Genomic DNA, 15,949 nt, shown 5'->3' with positions numbered 1-15,949 from the left:
AACCAACAGTAGACAAGAGAAGTTGATTTATTTTAGGATACAATTTAAACTCCAGAAACTGATTTATTCTGAAACAAAGGGATTTAGTAATATCAGACTTTTTTTTCCCTCATATGGTTCGGACGATAGCCCATTTGACAGAGGTCGAGAAAGAAGTAACCGGTTAAAATCTAGAAAGTTTTTTTAAGGTTCTTAGCTTATAGTTTATCTTTTAGATTATATAACTATACATTCTCATAATCTAAACATGAATCTTGACTGTTTGAAGAGTTAGAGGTTCTATAAGAAGTTATAGATATCAAAAACTTCTTCAAACTACCCTACTTTAGAGCATTCCCAACAGCTCATCTATCACATCTTTTATTCTGAAAATAGAGAATGGAGACTTCAAATTAAGCTTCAACAGACCGACTATCTTATCATCTATTTTTAGAGATCATCCATATTAGAAGAGAAAACATTCATATTTGGATGATCTCTCCATCCTTCAAAGAAATATAGAGGATGTCATATATGGATGATCTAGTGGAGTACAAAGAGATATGAAGGATGAAACTAGTTTAGATGATCATATGAATGACCAAATTTATATGAGCTGTTGGGGATTTGCCTGAAGAAGATATCCTCAAAAGGTGACTCTCATACCAATGTACAAGTGAGCATCTTAGCTACTAAACTGGTCAATAATCAAATTCATAATATCTTTTGTTTTTGTCAATGAACCTGTCAGCCATTTTGTCCACTGCAGGTCACGACCAAACCGGTCAGTGTGGTGGGGGTGGGGCCATCAGCCTACGGCTTAACCAATAACCATATATATGAAATCTTCTTCTATCTTCTTTCCAGTGAGCCATCTCATTCGATTAGATGAAAAGGATTGCACAACAAATTCTCGGTGCCCATCCTCTTTACAAATCACCTGTCCTGTGATGCATATCGTGCTATGATATCATGCTCTTCCTCCCTGTCTACCACAAAATAAAAAAGCTGGGATGTTTTATTTCCCTTTTACAACTAGATCGTCATAGTGTCGTTGATTCGACCATCTGTTGCCCTTGAAAGTACTCCCAATGTTCAATATTTTTACCCTATCTTTTCGCTTCTGTTTTTTTATAAGCTAAATTTTAAATTTCTAATCTTAAATTTAGAGTTGATTTTAGAGTCTTTTTATCAAAGTTTATTTTTCAGCATAGCTTGACTTTTAGATCACTAAGAATATGTATATAATATTTTTATTTATAAATTATTTTTCGTTTGTAATACGTTGTCAGAACAATTATCCTTTTTTCACCCAAAAATACTTATTTTTTTACTAGAGGAGTGCACAGCTCATAGATAATATCGTGCCAATGAGGCCTCCCTAGACACTCGTAGAAAATATATTTGTTTCTCTTATTTGTAAGTTGCATGTAACTTCTTGTATTGAAACTTCCAACTTCCCTATAAATTTGGTGTAGGAAAATGTTAGCTTTCTTCGCATGAATTTGCAATAAATATTTAGGATGAGTTGTTTTGGGTCAAAACAGGTTAAATCAACTTGCTCACATAAAACAAGATAAGTCATAAGTGCATTATTAGTTACACTAATTATTTCAAACTTGAGAAATGAGTTTATTTGTGGTTTTAAAGCAACTTTTCTATAGATTTTTTTCAAAGTGTAAGTAATAATGTGTTAATGACTTATCTCGTTTTGCTTGAATAAATTAGTTGAGAGCTCCTTTGGAACAAAGGAGTTTTGGAGGAAATTTGAAGGATTGGATTTCTATGCAAAAAATTCTTATATGGCCATTTGGAACAAAGTATGCGTCTTCTAAATTCTTGTGATTTTTTTATAAATGCCTCAAAACATAGGGCGCGTTCGAAACCGACCCGGCCACCTTATCTAATCAGTGCACGTAAAACGAAGAAAGCCATTAGCACATAATTAATTGAGTATTAGCTTTTGCAAAATTGAAAAATGAATTAATCTGATTTTTAAAACAACTTTCATATAAAACTTTTTTTCAAAAAATACACCGTTTAACAGCTTGAGAAGCATGCGGACGGAAAAAGAGGGAAAAGTGTTACTGCTTGGTCGGTTTCGATCGCAGCCATATGAATTTTAATTAGTGGATTTTCAACGTGAGGTCCAACCTCTTGAAAAAAATTCCTTGTGTATATCTCTCTTCTAATTCCCATGTTTTTATTGTGCTCCGTCCAAGCGGTTATTCCTATAGTTTTTCTGTGTTTCTCCAATTTATAGGGTTTAGGTTGATAAGACACTCTAATCATCTATCTATTCCATTTGTTTATTTGTGTGATTTGAGAATAATGTGTTCCAAAGAAACTCTCAGCCTGTTTCAGTTGATCAAAAGAACTCGCCCTAGTGTTTGAACTCCGGAGAATCTGAGCTGCGGCAGCTAATAAACATACGCCCGAGGCCCTCAAAAGCGTCGTCAACGCAATCTTGGTACTGAAGATATGTAAGTGTAACAGCTAATTAGTGGTTGCAATCATGCAAGCGTATGTACATAGTGCATCTAAATAAGTATTCCATAATGACACCTGGAGTCCTGGAATTGAACATATAGGTACGTAGCGGCCGGGCTCCGGGCGTGGCCGGCCACGGCCAGGTGTGTCGTGCGACTGCGACATGTACGTTTTTTTTTTCTCCAGCGCGACCATGTCCCTATCAACAGGTATGCATGATATCTCCACGTACGCACGCGTAATTTTACGTATAGTACAAGTGCTACCTGCCTTTTCTCGTACAGTGTCGCTTTGTTTTAGATTTATTCTTAATCAAATAGTTTCAAGTTTAAATAAGTCTATACTGCCTCTCCATTCCGTATTATAAAATATTCTAGGTTTGCCTATATTTATTCATGTATCAATATACATGTTTTGTATATTTATCTACATTTATTAATATAAAAATAAATCTGGACAATGTTACACAGTCTTATAACGTGAAAGAAAGGGATAGAATAAAATATACTGATATATACATCATCAAATTGGTTCTATAAAATGAATCATTAAATATATTTTTATAGTATATTTATCTTATGTTAAAAATATCTTTTTATAAATTTGGTCTAACTCCAAGAAAATTAACTTAGTACAGACCAGAAACGCCTCCCGGGTCATGCCCGGTTGCCATGCCATAGTCGTGATCAAGCTCACGCTATTATATTCGCCCGCCTAGGCGAGAGAGATCGATCCTCCGTCCCTATCCAGCCGCGGTACGCTTCTGCTGCCAACCACAACACGAGTCGACCTTTCCACCCTCTCCTCCAGCCTCCATCGTCGCCCGCGCCAACGTAACACCCAGCCCGTGAAAACGCCACGCCACGCCACGCGCACACGCGAAAACAACCAAAAAAAAACCACCCCCCCGCCCCGCGCCGCGCAAACGGCACGTTGCCCCGCTTCGCTTGCCCAGCTGCCGCTGCCGCTGCCGCTCGCTGCCCCCGTGCGAATGCGATAAAAGAAGCAGCCAGCCAGCTGCCGGTGGTGGTGGTGGTGAGTGTCACTCGCTCGCCCCGGTCAAAGCCAGCGAGCCAGCGCGCGCGGCATCCATCCGTCCCGCCCGCCTGCGTGCCACCCGCTTCGTCTCCTCCGCTCCGCGGTGTCCCCCGCGCTCTCGCCGCTGCTTATCTGCGGGCGGGGCGGGCAACCGCGAATCTGGGTCTGAGGGTGGTTTTGATGATGGGGTCGCCGGGGGCCGGGAGCAGCGGCGGCGGCCACGAGTGCTCCTTCAAGATCCTCCTCATCGGGGACTCCGCCGTCGGCAAGAGCAGCCTCCTCGTCAGCTTCGTCGCCGCCGCCCACCTCGACGACGACATCGCCCCCACCATCGGTACCTCTCTCCCTCCCTGCCCAGTGCCCCCCCCCCCCACCCCCTCGGCCACACCACGACGACGACGACGAGGCCCCCGCGTACATGGATGGATGCAGGCCACCGATCGCCGTCGCGGGCGTACCACTACAGCACTAGCTGCTCCTACTGTAATTCCGCGAGGATGCTACCTATCTGTCGGTGCGCGATTCGCAAATCCAAACCGAAGGAGGTTGGATTTGACATTGGACATACTCATGCAATGCGCCTCAAATTGTTGCTTCAGATTCTATACTCCAATTCAAACAAGTAGAGCATCTTGTACTAGCTAGCTGGGAGCCTGGGAGTATTATTTTGCAGCTCAATTAATACAGCGACCAGTTTCATAGGGGCGATCCTAATGTGGGAGTTCTCCCTTTCCTTCTTTTTCTGATTCAGTTGGAAGGATAATGGATCAATAGTAGTGGTAGGTGAAGGGTTAAGGACTTGGTGTTTTGGTGGACAAACTTTGTCCTTTTTCATGTCATAGCTGTTTTCTGCCTTTGCTCCTACTACTGAACAAGGTCCCGGCTTTCTTCTTGTTGGTTGGCCAAAGTTGGGAATTTTTGGTCCATGCTGCTAAACTGGTAGCCCTTCGACTTTGGTCTTTACTACTACCCTCCATTACATATTATAAGATAATTCAGTTTTGTTGTAAATCGAATTTCTTCCAGAGCAATATTTCCAACACAAAACAAATATACTATAAAAATATGTTTAATGGTGAATTTAATGAAACTAATTAGGCATAGTAGATATTTTCGTGTTTTTCTATAAGCCTGGTCAAACTTGAACAAGTAACGTGTTAATGTTGTAAATGAGAAAGTAAATTTAACCAGTGCAAAATTCTACATGGTCTCATCTTTTCTCTTATGCTTATGCTTATAAGGCAAAATTTGAATTTTAAAACTCAAATTTCAGGTTGGTTTTGGGCATTTTTCATCGTAGTTTATTTTCATCCATAGCTTTTAGTTTGTTAAGAACACTTAAATAAACGTTTTATTCATAAATTATTTTTTTTGCAAATAAGCCATAGAAATAGCGAAACGATGAACTCCTACATCACTTGGTCTTGTGTATGATATGCTGTGTCATACCTGTTATTTCACATGTTTTCTAATATTTGTTTCACACTGATTGGCAGGAGTGGATTTTAAGATCAAGTTCCTTACGATTGGTGGAAAGAAACTGAAGCTGACAATATGGGATACTGGTGAGTTCACAACTCAGATTGTAAAAAGTTGCCTGCTTTTCGATGATATTTAGCTTCAGGCGGGAATATACAATGTTTGGAAAGCCTTTCTGCACTTTGATGGTGTAAACAATTCTCATGCAACAGTAGGTGGTTGATGATCTGTCTCTTGTGTAGTGATAGAATTGTTCTTGGTACAATATTATTCTGAGGGGCCAGCAAAAGTTTGCTCGAGATATTAACGTTAGGAGTGAAGCACAGATCATGATATGGTTTATGGGCACTTATTCGGTATATCCATCTAGAGATTGTCCTTCATGTCTAGAATTTCAGCATGGTTTTTGATCTAGCAATTAAAGAGGGCCTCAGTAACTACTAGTTATGCACGCAATAGTTATTTGGTGTCAGAGGAGTAGTTGAATTTTTCCTGTACAGATCTGACGACGATTGGACATCTTGAGATCTACTAGTGGAAGCTATTGCAAGCACCAAGTAAGACAATCCAAGAACAGTAAGAACATGCCTAGACTTCAATAATTGAGCGCCCTAAACTAACAATTATGCTTCACTTTTCTATGCTAACATACTTTGCTTTTCACTAATTTTGACGTTCGACATCCTTTTCTGCTGTCATTACAATTTGGAATTGTTTTTGTGATTGCTTTGCACCTTATATATTTGGTGCTGTCCCTCCATGTTGCACCTGCCCTCTGCTTACATCATTGCAATAGGAGGTTCTAACTTATGATTCACAGATTTATAGCCCCACCTGTCTAGTTTCTGCCTAAAATATTTTGGTTCATCCTCCCTGGTACCCCCTTCCCTCCCTACCATCATTCCCATAAGAGATTCCAATATTCCAAACTTATAGCACTTTACGTTACTTTCTCTAAATTTGTTCAGTATTTAACCATTTTATCCAGTCCTTACAACTGCGGAACTAAATGGATCACACTATTATCAAATAGAAAATGAATTATTTTATGGTATTTCCAATATCTCAAATCTTCTAAAAGCACTGTTCTGTTCTGTTGCAGCTGGCCAGGAGAGGTTTAGGACGATTACTAGTTCTTACTACAGAGGCGCTCAAGGCATTATTCTAGGTAATAACAATTTTGCTAGGTAGGATTGATTGCTCAAATTATAAATATGTTGTTCTGCACTTATCTAATTTGTAAGATCATATCTTGTAGACCTATTAAGTTTGTATACTCACTATTAGGTCAACTCCCATGTTTTGTAACATATCAATGCTTGTTTCATTTTGAGAGTTTTGCCCCCAATAAGTTGTTCCGCCTTGAGTAATCATGCGAAACAGAGGTCAAAAATTGATTGTATAATCCACCGCATTGTATATTTTTAAACTTTTATGAATACTGCTTTGAATAGGTTGTGCCTAGGTTGACTATGCAGAAATACTTTTGTTCTGCCATCTGGTCATTTTGTGTTCTTGTTTTCATGCTTCAAATAAGATGAATGTCTAATCTGTTTTGTTTACTCCTAGTATATGACGTCACGAAGAGAGAAAGCTTCACAAATTTGGCTGATGTATGGACTAAGGAAATAGAGTCCCACTCGTCAAACAAAGATTGCATAAAAATGCTTGTTGGAAACAAAATTGACAAGGTACTATTTGGTCAAAACTAGTTATTTCTTGGGAAAAGTTTGTGATCCTGGTCTTTTGTGAGTTTCTTTTATTTCATTGGCATTAGTTCCACAAAATAAAAAATTACCATTGAAGAGCCTCCCATGGGAGCATAATTAATTTTTTTTTTACAATCTTGATGGTTCATCTTTCAGGAGGACGAAAGAACTGTCACAAGAGAAGAAGGGCTTGCCTTTGCAGAAGAATCTGGGTGCCTGTTTCTTGAGAGCAGTGCAAAAACACGAGATAATGTTGAGAAGTGTTTTGAAGAACTTGCGCTGAAGGTAAAGCTTGATGTAGTTTCTTTTCTTTGATAACAGTAACAGTTTTGAATTTTAAGATATTTATAGTTTCTGATTAAGGCCATGTTTATTTTTACGTAGGATTATAGTAATCTAGATTATTAAGTCAGATTACTATAAGTTAAAGTAGGTAACAAATGGTAAGTTAAAGTAGGTAGCAAATGGTAAGATGAGTAATTACTATAAAGTATCCAAGGTCAGGGGGTTTTTCACCACGCAAAAATCTAAAAAGAACTTTTGGAGGAGCTTATCAGATTATCAGATTATAGTAATCAGGCTCTAGATCATAATAATTTGTCACAATATCTATTTGTTTGTTTTAGATTATTTCTAATAATCTAGATTACAATAATCTTAAGTGAAAACTATTAGGGCTTAAGGTACTAAGTTAAAACAAATATTCTTCTTTTCTAAAGATTTATATCATATATGGTTTTACCCTTCTTGTTGATGCTTTCCATCTGTAGTGACTAGTGAGGCGTGTAAAGTTCTATTAAATCTCATGTCTGTTCCTTATTTGCTAAAATTTGTGATCATAAACACGAAGAAAGTGTGTTGCAACTTCAGTTTCTTGTTGGCTATACGAGTCAACTGATGATTTTGCTATGGCCCAGATCATGGATGTCCCTAGCCTCTTAGAGGAAGGCTCTTCTTCAGTCGTCAAGAGGAACATTCTGAAACAGAAGCAAGAAAATCAGGCAAAGCAAGGTGGCGGATGCTGTCAATAGATCATGGCGTCCAAGCAAGATTGTGGCATCCAACCCGAGCTGCTGTTGTGTGTTTGTAAATGAGTTGTATCTAAATGATCTGGGAGTAAATAGGGGCGCAAGGGAGTCAGCTTGTGAGGTTTTGGAGAGTGATTAAAATTGATTTTGTACAAAGAACAGCATTTTTCCTTTTATTTTTTGTTTTTCTGCTCATTTTTTTATTATCTTAACCGAACTTGCTGTCTTTTGTTTATCTATTGATTTTTTTGTCAGAATTACGATGAAGTGACCAAAAACTTGTCGATGACAATTCTAGGTAGAACTCAGCCCTGTTTAGTTGTCAGAATTTTTTTTCCAAAAATATCACATCGAATCTTTGAATACTTAAATGAAGCATTAAATATACATGAACATTAAAACTAATTAGGATCTTGAGCGGATCTTTTGAGCCTAATTAGGATATAATTAGTCATAAGTGCTACAGTAACTAATATGTGCTAATGACGGATTAATTAGGCTCAAAAGATTTATCTCGCTATTTTTAGGCGGAATTTGAAATATTTTTTTTATTCGAGTTCGAAAATTTTTTTAATATCCGATCAAGCGTTTGATGTGACTTTTTTACTAAAATTTTTTTACGACTAAACAAGGCCTCAACGTTGATGTCAGCTACTGCAGACAAATCGCTGTCCCATCCAAAATTACTTTATTACCCCTCACAGAAATAGTTTGCTAACTGCCCATGGCTGGGAATTTTAAAGCAGTTATTAACCCAACAGAAGAAAAACAGAACTGCAAGTTCAGTGGAAGGACACGATCATAAGCAATTTCGTGGGAGGGAGCAATTCACTCGGTACTAACGAGTGTTCCGCACTACGGCACTAGTAACGGTGAATGAGATCGGCGAATGCTGCAGGGTTCTTCGCGTAGTGATCGATTTCAGCCTACAAGCCAAAAAAAAGCAGATTAATATGGGCCAAAGATTACTAACTGGTCGAAGTAGCATGTCAAGAAAACGAAGAAAAGGGTTTCCTTTTTTAAGCTAACCTTTCGTACTGCTATGACGGCAGTAACAAGTTTATCACCGATTAAGTCATGCAAGATTTCGTCTGCAGCTAGTGCTTCCACAGATTCTGTCAAGTCCTGCGGCATCCTTTTGAGTTTGGAGGCATAATCTGCAGGATTCGATTCTGCAAAAAAGGACACAATCACATGACATATTTGCAGTGAAATTCTGAAACTATGGACAAAGCAATGAGAAACTTCGTACCAGTTGGTTCAGGCAACTTAAGGCCTTTTCTGAGTCCATCAATCCCAGCAGCAACTATAGCAGCAAGGCCCAAGTGCGGATTTGCGCACGCATCGAAGGCTTTAATTTCGAAGTTGCTGACGAGATCAAGAGGTATCCCAGGTGGGCATGCAGTTCTCAGTGGAGCCTCCCTGTTCTCCTTCCCCCAGCACTGGTATGCTCCGCTCCATGTATTTGGCTGAATTCGGTTGTAGCTATATACAGAAAATCCAATGAACGAGATTGTTAAAAATAAGGGTACATGACAGAATGATTTGAAATGGTTGCTAGCTATTCTGGCATTTATCAAATGAAGTATATTGACTTGTCTAGGTTCTAGGGCGCATTGACACCAAATTGAGTTGCAAAAATGTTCATCAAATTAGATGGGTAATCTTGTTGCTTTACTATTATATATTACCTGTTTGGGTGAGGAGCAGTAAACGCCAAGATTGATGGAAGATGATGATATACTCCAGCAAGGAAATTTTCTCCAACTCTTGACATTCCATAGTAATTATATTCACTTGACCCCATGAAAACATTCTGATCATTCTCCCATAAACTCAGATGCACATGAGAACCGGATCCTATATCATTCAAGTCGGGTCTGGAAAGTGTCCAGCAGAACAAATTATCAGACACTAGATGCTGAAGTCAGGTTCTATTTTAACAAATTTTCAGCTTAGGCAAGCTGTAGAGTTATTCATCCATGATCATAAATATCGAAGAAACAAGTTTGTCTCACAGATATGACTTGTATGAAAAACTGATCCATCAACTTACTTTGGAAGAAAAGTCGCAAGTAGCCCGTGCTTTCGAGCAACTGATTTAATAATCTCACGGGCATATATCAGTTTGTCAGCAGCAAGACTGCACAACACATACTTCAGGGCTATCTCAAACTGCCCTTTTCCAGATTCAGCATGCAGCTGTTACATTTTTGTATTTGGAAAAAGGCAGGAGTAAATCCATCACATCATTTCATATGACATATGATCCAAAGGTAATAAAATAATAAAAAAAGTTCTAGTTCTAAAAGTAGTGCCCGACAAAAAAGATAGAACTATTTACCTGCTCAACCACAATATCTGCAGCTTTAAGAGAAGTATATATTTCTTGCAACATAGATGATGCACCATCAAATGCTGTAGTTGAGCAGTAGGGACTATTGTCAAATGGGACCCACAGCTCCTTTTCACCACTGCATGATCATTTAATTACCGAGTAAATTGCATATTTGCCATTATCATTTAGCACAAATAACACGGAACTTTTGACAGGTGAATTTTATAGAGGTGGAAAAACTGTGTACCTTACTAATTTTTTGCGTAGGTAAAATTCATTCTCAAAACCTGCCTTCATTGTCTGAAAAGGACAAACACCTTAGCATTAAAAGAAAAGGTAGAAACCAATAGAGTTAACCAAAAAAAAAAACACTTCTCGAAGGTATATAAACAAAACCATGGGCTTGTGATTACCACATTAAACTCATCTAGCAGAACTTTTGTGACTTTTCTCAAGGTATTTCTGGGACAGTACTCCCAGGCTTCCCCAGGCCTTATTTGCATTTCAGCCATCACCATTTCCTCACGCCTTGACCTTGTAGCAACAGTAATCCACCGTTATGATGTTCAGAAGTGAAATTATTCAATAAAGAACTAATGTTGCCATCATTAAGTAAACTTAGGTATACATTAACAAGGATGAAAACGAAATCAATATTATAACAGGTGGCCTACTTGGAAAGGGTATCATTGAAATATACATAAAAAAACAAGTTTACCATGGAAGCCTCAATAATGTTGACATATCCGGTACAAGCCTGATCTCTCCTACACCAGTAAGGTTTGATCCATCTGCTGGACCATCAGTAAATGAAGTCATTCCCATTGATGCAAAAGTCAGACCAATACCCTTCTTCCTTGCAATATCATAAAATCTTCCTGCTGGCACAACCTGAAAATACGATCTTTTGATAAAGAAATATAATTTATAGCTCCATTTTCTCAGAATTTATTGTTTTTTAGAAAAAGGAGCTCAATCATTCACTAAAGGAGTAGGTACCTAGGTCTACAATAGGATTTTAACCCCATTGGATAGGGCGGTTCAACAACCTCCTTACTACCAGGTTGTTAGCTTTTTCCCCTCAAGAGTTAGTAGTAACTATTGCGACATGCAAAGCATGCAGTTATTCAGCAGTACCACAAGTTCTACATTCTTTGAGTCCATTTTTAAAAAGGAAAACAAGAACATGCATGAAAAAGAGTTCATGAGAATTAGTATTATTTGTGCAGAGCAGCATATAGTTTAAGACAAACATAATAACAGGATACTTTCAAGCCATAAGACAACTAGAAATGGCAAGACTACTTTATATCATGTTAACAATGCAGTATATGATAGGAAAGATATGCTTACGCGGCACCTATGTTGACCTGAAGCATCATTCCAGACAACTCGAACAAAGAGCACATCTTGTTCAGATAGAAATATGCTGTTGTCAGTGACGGTTGTTATCTGACCGACTGATCCATTGGCAACATTCAACTTGTATAGACACATTGCATTTCGTCTAAATATGTCCTCAATTGCGTCAGTAGCTTCTTGAATGCTAAGGTCACCATCTTCACATGCAGCTGACAGAACATGGTAAACAACATCGCGTGCCCTCCTTGCACCTGCAAATTAAGCTCTCTAATTTTCCCCAAGATATTTAATATATGTACTATATACATAATGAATTTTCATCCAACTTATGGAATAATTATGGCTAAAGAATTTACCTAGGTAGTATGTCTCTGGAAAAGCATAACCATCTGTGCTGAACATGACCTAGAAATGGAAAGCATGACATATCTTCAAAATTCGCAAAAAATTGTTGCAGATATATAAGTGAAGATACCACACCCATCAAGATTCTTGCATAGTAGATCAGAATGGAAGTCTTTTACAAAGGCATCTTGAGGGAATACTACAATGAGAACTAACATAATGAAATTTAAATGTACTTCACGCATGGAGGAGGTAATAGAAATTTCCAGACCTCTACCTCTAATGCAAAATATTGGAGTAATCCTACAAAGCAACAAATATTTAATGGGATTTGTATTATGGAACCTTGCATGCTAGTGCAGTGGTTCCTGTGTTTATCAGTTCTATTTTTTTTCCTAGAACGCCAGTTCTATTCATATATCAAGATTTTACATGGTATGATAGAACAGGGACAATATGATGTTGAGTTACCAAAAAGAAAAAGACAAAGTTCAGCTTTCCATAAACCAGTGGAACATAGAGGAAAAATGTTGGTTGTTTCAACAACCTCAAAATTTTTGTAGAAACAATTATTCAGAAGACAGATATTTTACCTTCTTTATGGGAGCTAGCTCAAGAAGCTCTTTAAGTGATGATGTCATTCCCTGAACACTAAGTTTTGGAATTGCCAGGCCAAAATCAAGGTATACCTGTCCGTGTTTTGATTAAAATAATTTAAACATAAAATCCATCAAAGACAATGCATAATTCATCAGGTAAGGATCCCACCTGGGAGTACACTGATGCAAGATAGGATGCTTCCTTTGAAAATGGATAAGAGGCATGTAAAAGAACAATTTGGCACTTGGAGAATCTTGCATCCTCAAGAACAGCACGCAGATGGAGGGGGTTGCACTTTCGCAAGTCTAGGTCCTTATCTCCAAAGCTGAAATAGGGTGGAAATTGATTGATATTGAAATGTTGAAAACAGAACGATCGTATTTTAGGAGTTAAAATGTTGTCATCACCCTGTGTGAATCTGCATTGGCAGGTCATATGATACAGCAATTTCAAGACTGCAAGTAAATAGATAGTCAATCAGGTTTTTATTTGTAATCCGGAGAGGCCTCTGACCTGAAAAGGATGAAATAATCTAGGTGTAAAATATTAATGGATGATCATATGTGATGAACTAAATTACAGTCAACAACATATTCTCTCTTTCCCCTCTCTCTGCAAAAAGTTGATTACCTGACAACTCCTTACGAAGTCCATCCTCTGCATCTGCCCTGCTAACATTTGGATCAATCTCTAAGCCACTTCTATATGCAGCTATGCTTTTCAACCCAACAATTTTGTTGGAAGCTGTGATAAATTAGTTAAGGAAATCAATACATTCTAAAACAATAACAAGCACTGCGCCTGAAAGAAATACGGGGAGGATATGATTTCAGCTTAGTAACAAAAATTTCAGTGAATGAGTCAAGTGTCCAGCTTGATACGCTGAATGATTCCTGAAAAAAGTGTGTTACTCATAGATGCTAACAATATTATGAAAGCGGACGAACTTTGCAAGACGGAGTAAAAGTACAACTTTGGAGGAAATGGGCCTTTAACCATAATAGCTGATCCTACATTCGAGGCACAAAATATCATGTATGTCACGTCCAATGCAGATAATAAACTTGTGGCTAGAGGTTCTCCACACGTCATTCACAACCAATAACAGTTTTTTTTTAAGGTGGTGGCAATAAAAACAGTTGGAACAACAAGACAAGAAAACATACACGGGTCAGAATGATAAAAAAAAATGCACTCACATCATTAATAATTGTTTCTGCCAGCTTTTCGATTCTTAGAATTCTGCCAACTGCAGGAACAAATGCCTTGTGTGCCTCCAGTTCAAGCATATTGTCAAATTGTATACCATCATCTATAAGAATCGCTGATAAGTTGGCAGCCTTGAAGCATTTCGAGCTTATGGACGACAACCCTTCAGCCCTCCTGAACTCCTCCACCTTCTCAAGTGAAGCTTCACAGTTGTACAACGCAGCGATGTCCCTGAGGCTTCTCTGCATTTCACGACGTTTCATTGTTTCAACGACTTAACAAACGTCTGAAACCGTCTATTCTCAGGTGCAACTAAATGACTATGAATAGAGAAAGCAACAATGTAGACAGTAGTAGCAACATTTGCAGGCTGGAACACACAGAGATCTATGGGCCATATGCAGGAGCCTACACTGTACAACAGAGTGCAGCCAAAATGGTCCACATCACATGCCGGCATGGACACTCGCTGAAACGCACATAACTTCTTCTGAGACAGAACAGGCAGCACTGCATCGGCTCGTCATGGCCCCTAGCAACGTTTCCATTCCATGTTCGTTCGCACGCCTCCCCCGGCCCCGCCCCATCCACCACCACTGAGCTCCTGACAGGGCAAAGAGACGGGACAAAAAAAAGGCGTGTACTACTACTACTACTACTTCACACTTTCACAGTGCTAGCTACACAACGGCAAATGGCAAAGCCGACACAAAGCCTGTGGCCTCTGCCATGCCACCAGTTAAAAGAAATGGACGGATTCCGCATATTCTTCCACTGATTAAACGCACCACCAATCTCGGTAATAAATGGATCATAGCGATGAGACGATAAGCTTTTGCTTTGATGCTATCCATTTTTTTTCATTTCTGCCCTGAAACTAGACTCCAGAAACCACCAATGGTGGTGGACTCGTGGTTGCAGTTCTGAACACACAAATTTCTCTCGGGCTAACCAAATCCGGCGAATTGTATTGGATTTAAGACGTAGAAACCGCATCACTCCATAGATTTTTTTTGTTGTTGTTGCAGATAGCAACTCTGCAGCCGACTCAATCGAGCACACACTAGTATTATACTAACCAGTTTGACGAACAGAGTAGGGGAAGCACACTAGACGTAGCCGTCGCGATCTCGAGCGGCACGGAAGTAAACGACGACGTAGAGGAGCGGGACACACGGAGAGAGGTTTGCGCGAGAGCGCTGTAGGCACGGCACGCACCTTGAAGGAGAGGGTGTGGGGCGCGAAGGCGAGCGCGTCGGGGGCGTCGGCCTCGGAGAAGCAGCGGAGGAAGGGGAACGCGGAGCAGGCGGCGGCGGCGACGAGGTTGTGCGCGTGCGCGTCCACCGCCGCCGTCTCCTCCGCCGCGCGCCGCAGCGCCGCGTACTTGTGGTCCATCTCCCCCTGCCGGTGCAAGCCCGATCCTCCCGGCCTCCGGCCTCGTCTCCGGCGGTCGTCGCGGTGGCCGGCTCTCCCCGCGCGCCGCTCCCACTCGCTCGCTCGGTCGGTCGGTGTTTTCTTTTTAATTTTTCTTTCTGCGTCCTCGTTTGACCGCGCGTGGATTTTGCAGCGCGGCCGGCCACACGGGGCGTGGGGTTTTTATAGGCGGAGATGGCACGAGGAGTGGATCGGGAGGAGGCGCTGCGCCGCTGCCGGCCACGTGCTCCTCTACAGGACTACAGCCGCAGCTACTACCACCACTCCTGCTAGTGCCGAGCACGGTTTCAAATACTTCCTCTGTTTACTAACTTTTCACATAGATTTATATATATATACATATATATATATATGCTATAAATCTAGACATATATATATATAAATTATATATATTTATTAATTAATAAATTTAGACAAGACTGAAAAGTCTTATAATATGAAACGGAGGTAGCACCATTTTTTAGGCCATGCTTGGTAGCAGACTAGCAGATCGTGTAACCCATGTGAAAACGTACTAAATTAATATATAATTAATTAATTAATTAATAATTATAAAAATTAAAAATAGATTAATTTAACTTTTAATGCAACTTTTCAATAGAAAATTTTATAAAAAACACAATGGGAATTATGCGCGCAGAAAAAGATAGAATCTCGCTGAACGAGCGTGGCCTTGGTCAGTCGGCATGGTATTTTATGATGGTTTTAATCTCATTAAATAACATACACGGAAAAAAACGTGATGTTGGTATAGGATTTATGATTAAAAGATGAGTTAAGTTTTATTAGGATAAAACTTTGTACACACATACTTAAATGAAATTAGATTGAAACCTCTGTAAAGAATACTTTATTTTATCTTCACATATTTACTCAACTTTTATTGGTTACTTGAATGTTCTGGTTACTTGAATGTTCTAAGTGATATGTTATCATAT

At 39.3% G+C, this 15,949-nt stretch overlaps 2 protein-coding genes across 2 annotated transcripts; one reads left to right on the top strand and one right to left on the bottom strand.

Moving 5' to 3' along the window:
* Positions 1–3,379: 3,379 nt before the first annotated feature.
* LOC102711017 (ras-related protein RABC2a-like) lies at positions 3,380–8,025 on the top strand. Its single transcript, XM_006661764.3, has 6 exons — positions 3,380–3,841; positions 5,004–5,072; positions 6,089–6,154; positions 6,556–6,677; positions 6,852–6,980; positions 7,613–8,025. The coding sequence occupies exons 1-6, from the start codon at positions 3,688–3,690 to the stop codon at positions 7,724–7,726; spliced, it is 654 nt and encodes a 217-aa protein (XP_006661827.2). The 5' UTR covers positions 3,380–3,687; the 3' UTR covers positions 7,727–8,025.
* A 266-nt stretch (positions 8,026–8,291) lies between these two features.
* On the bottom strand, positions 8,292–15,136 carry LOC102706601 (protein fluG). Its single transcript, XM_006662348.3, has 18 exons — positions 14,796–15,136; positions 13,568–13,819; positions 13,194–13,261; positions 12,999–13,114; positions 12,776–12,881; positions 12,537–12,693; positions 12,362–12,457; positions 11,780–11,828; positions 11,415–11,674; positions 10,780–10,952; positions 10,475–10,595; positions 10,309–10,361; positions 10,068–10,197; positions 9,780–9,925; positions 9,415–9,603; positions 8,976–9,208; positions 8,753–8,895; positions 8,292–8,649 (listed from the first exon to the last, which is right to left on the bottom strand). The coding sequence occupies exons 1-18, from the start codon at positions 14,970–14,972 to the stop codon at positions 8,587–8,589; spliced, it is 2,532 nt and encodes an 843-aa protein (XP_006662411.2). The 5' UTR covers positions 14,973–15,136; the 3' UTR covers positions 8,292–8,586.
* Between the last annotated feature and the right edge of the window lie 813 nt (positions 15,137–15,949).

The sequence above is a fragment of the Oryza brachyantha genome, chromosome 10 (genome assembly GCF_000231095.2).
Source record: "Oryza brachyantha chromosome 10, ObraRS2, whole genome shotgun sequence".
Lineage (NCBI taxonomy): Eukaryota > Viridiplantae > Streptophyta > Magnoliopsida > Poales > Poaceae > Oryza > Oryza brachyantha.
Note: the sequence above shows the minus strand (reverse complement) of the source record. Positions and strands in the feature narration are given on the sequence as shown.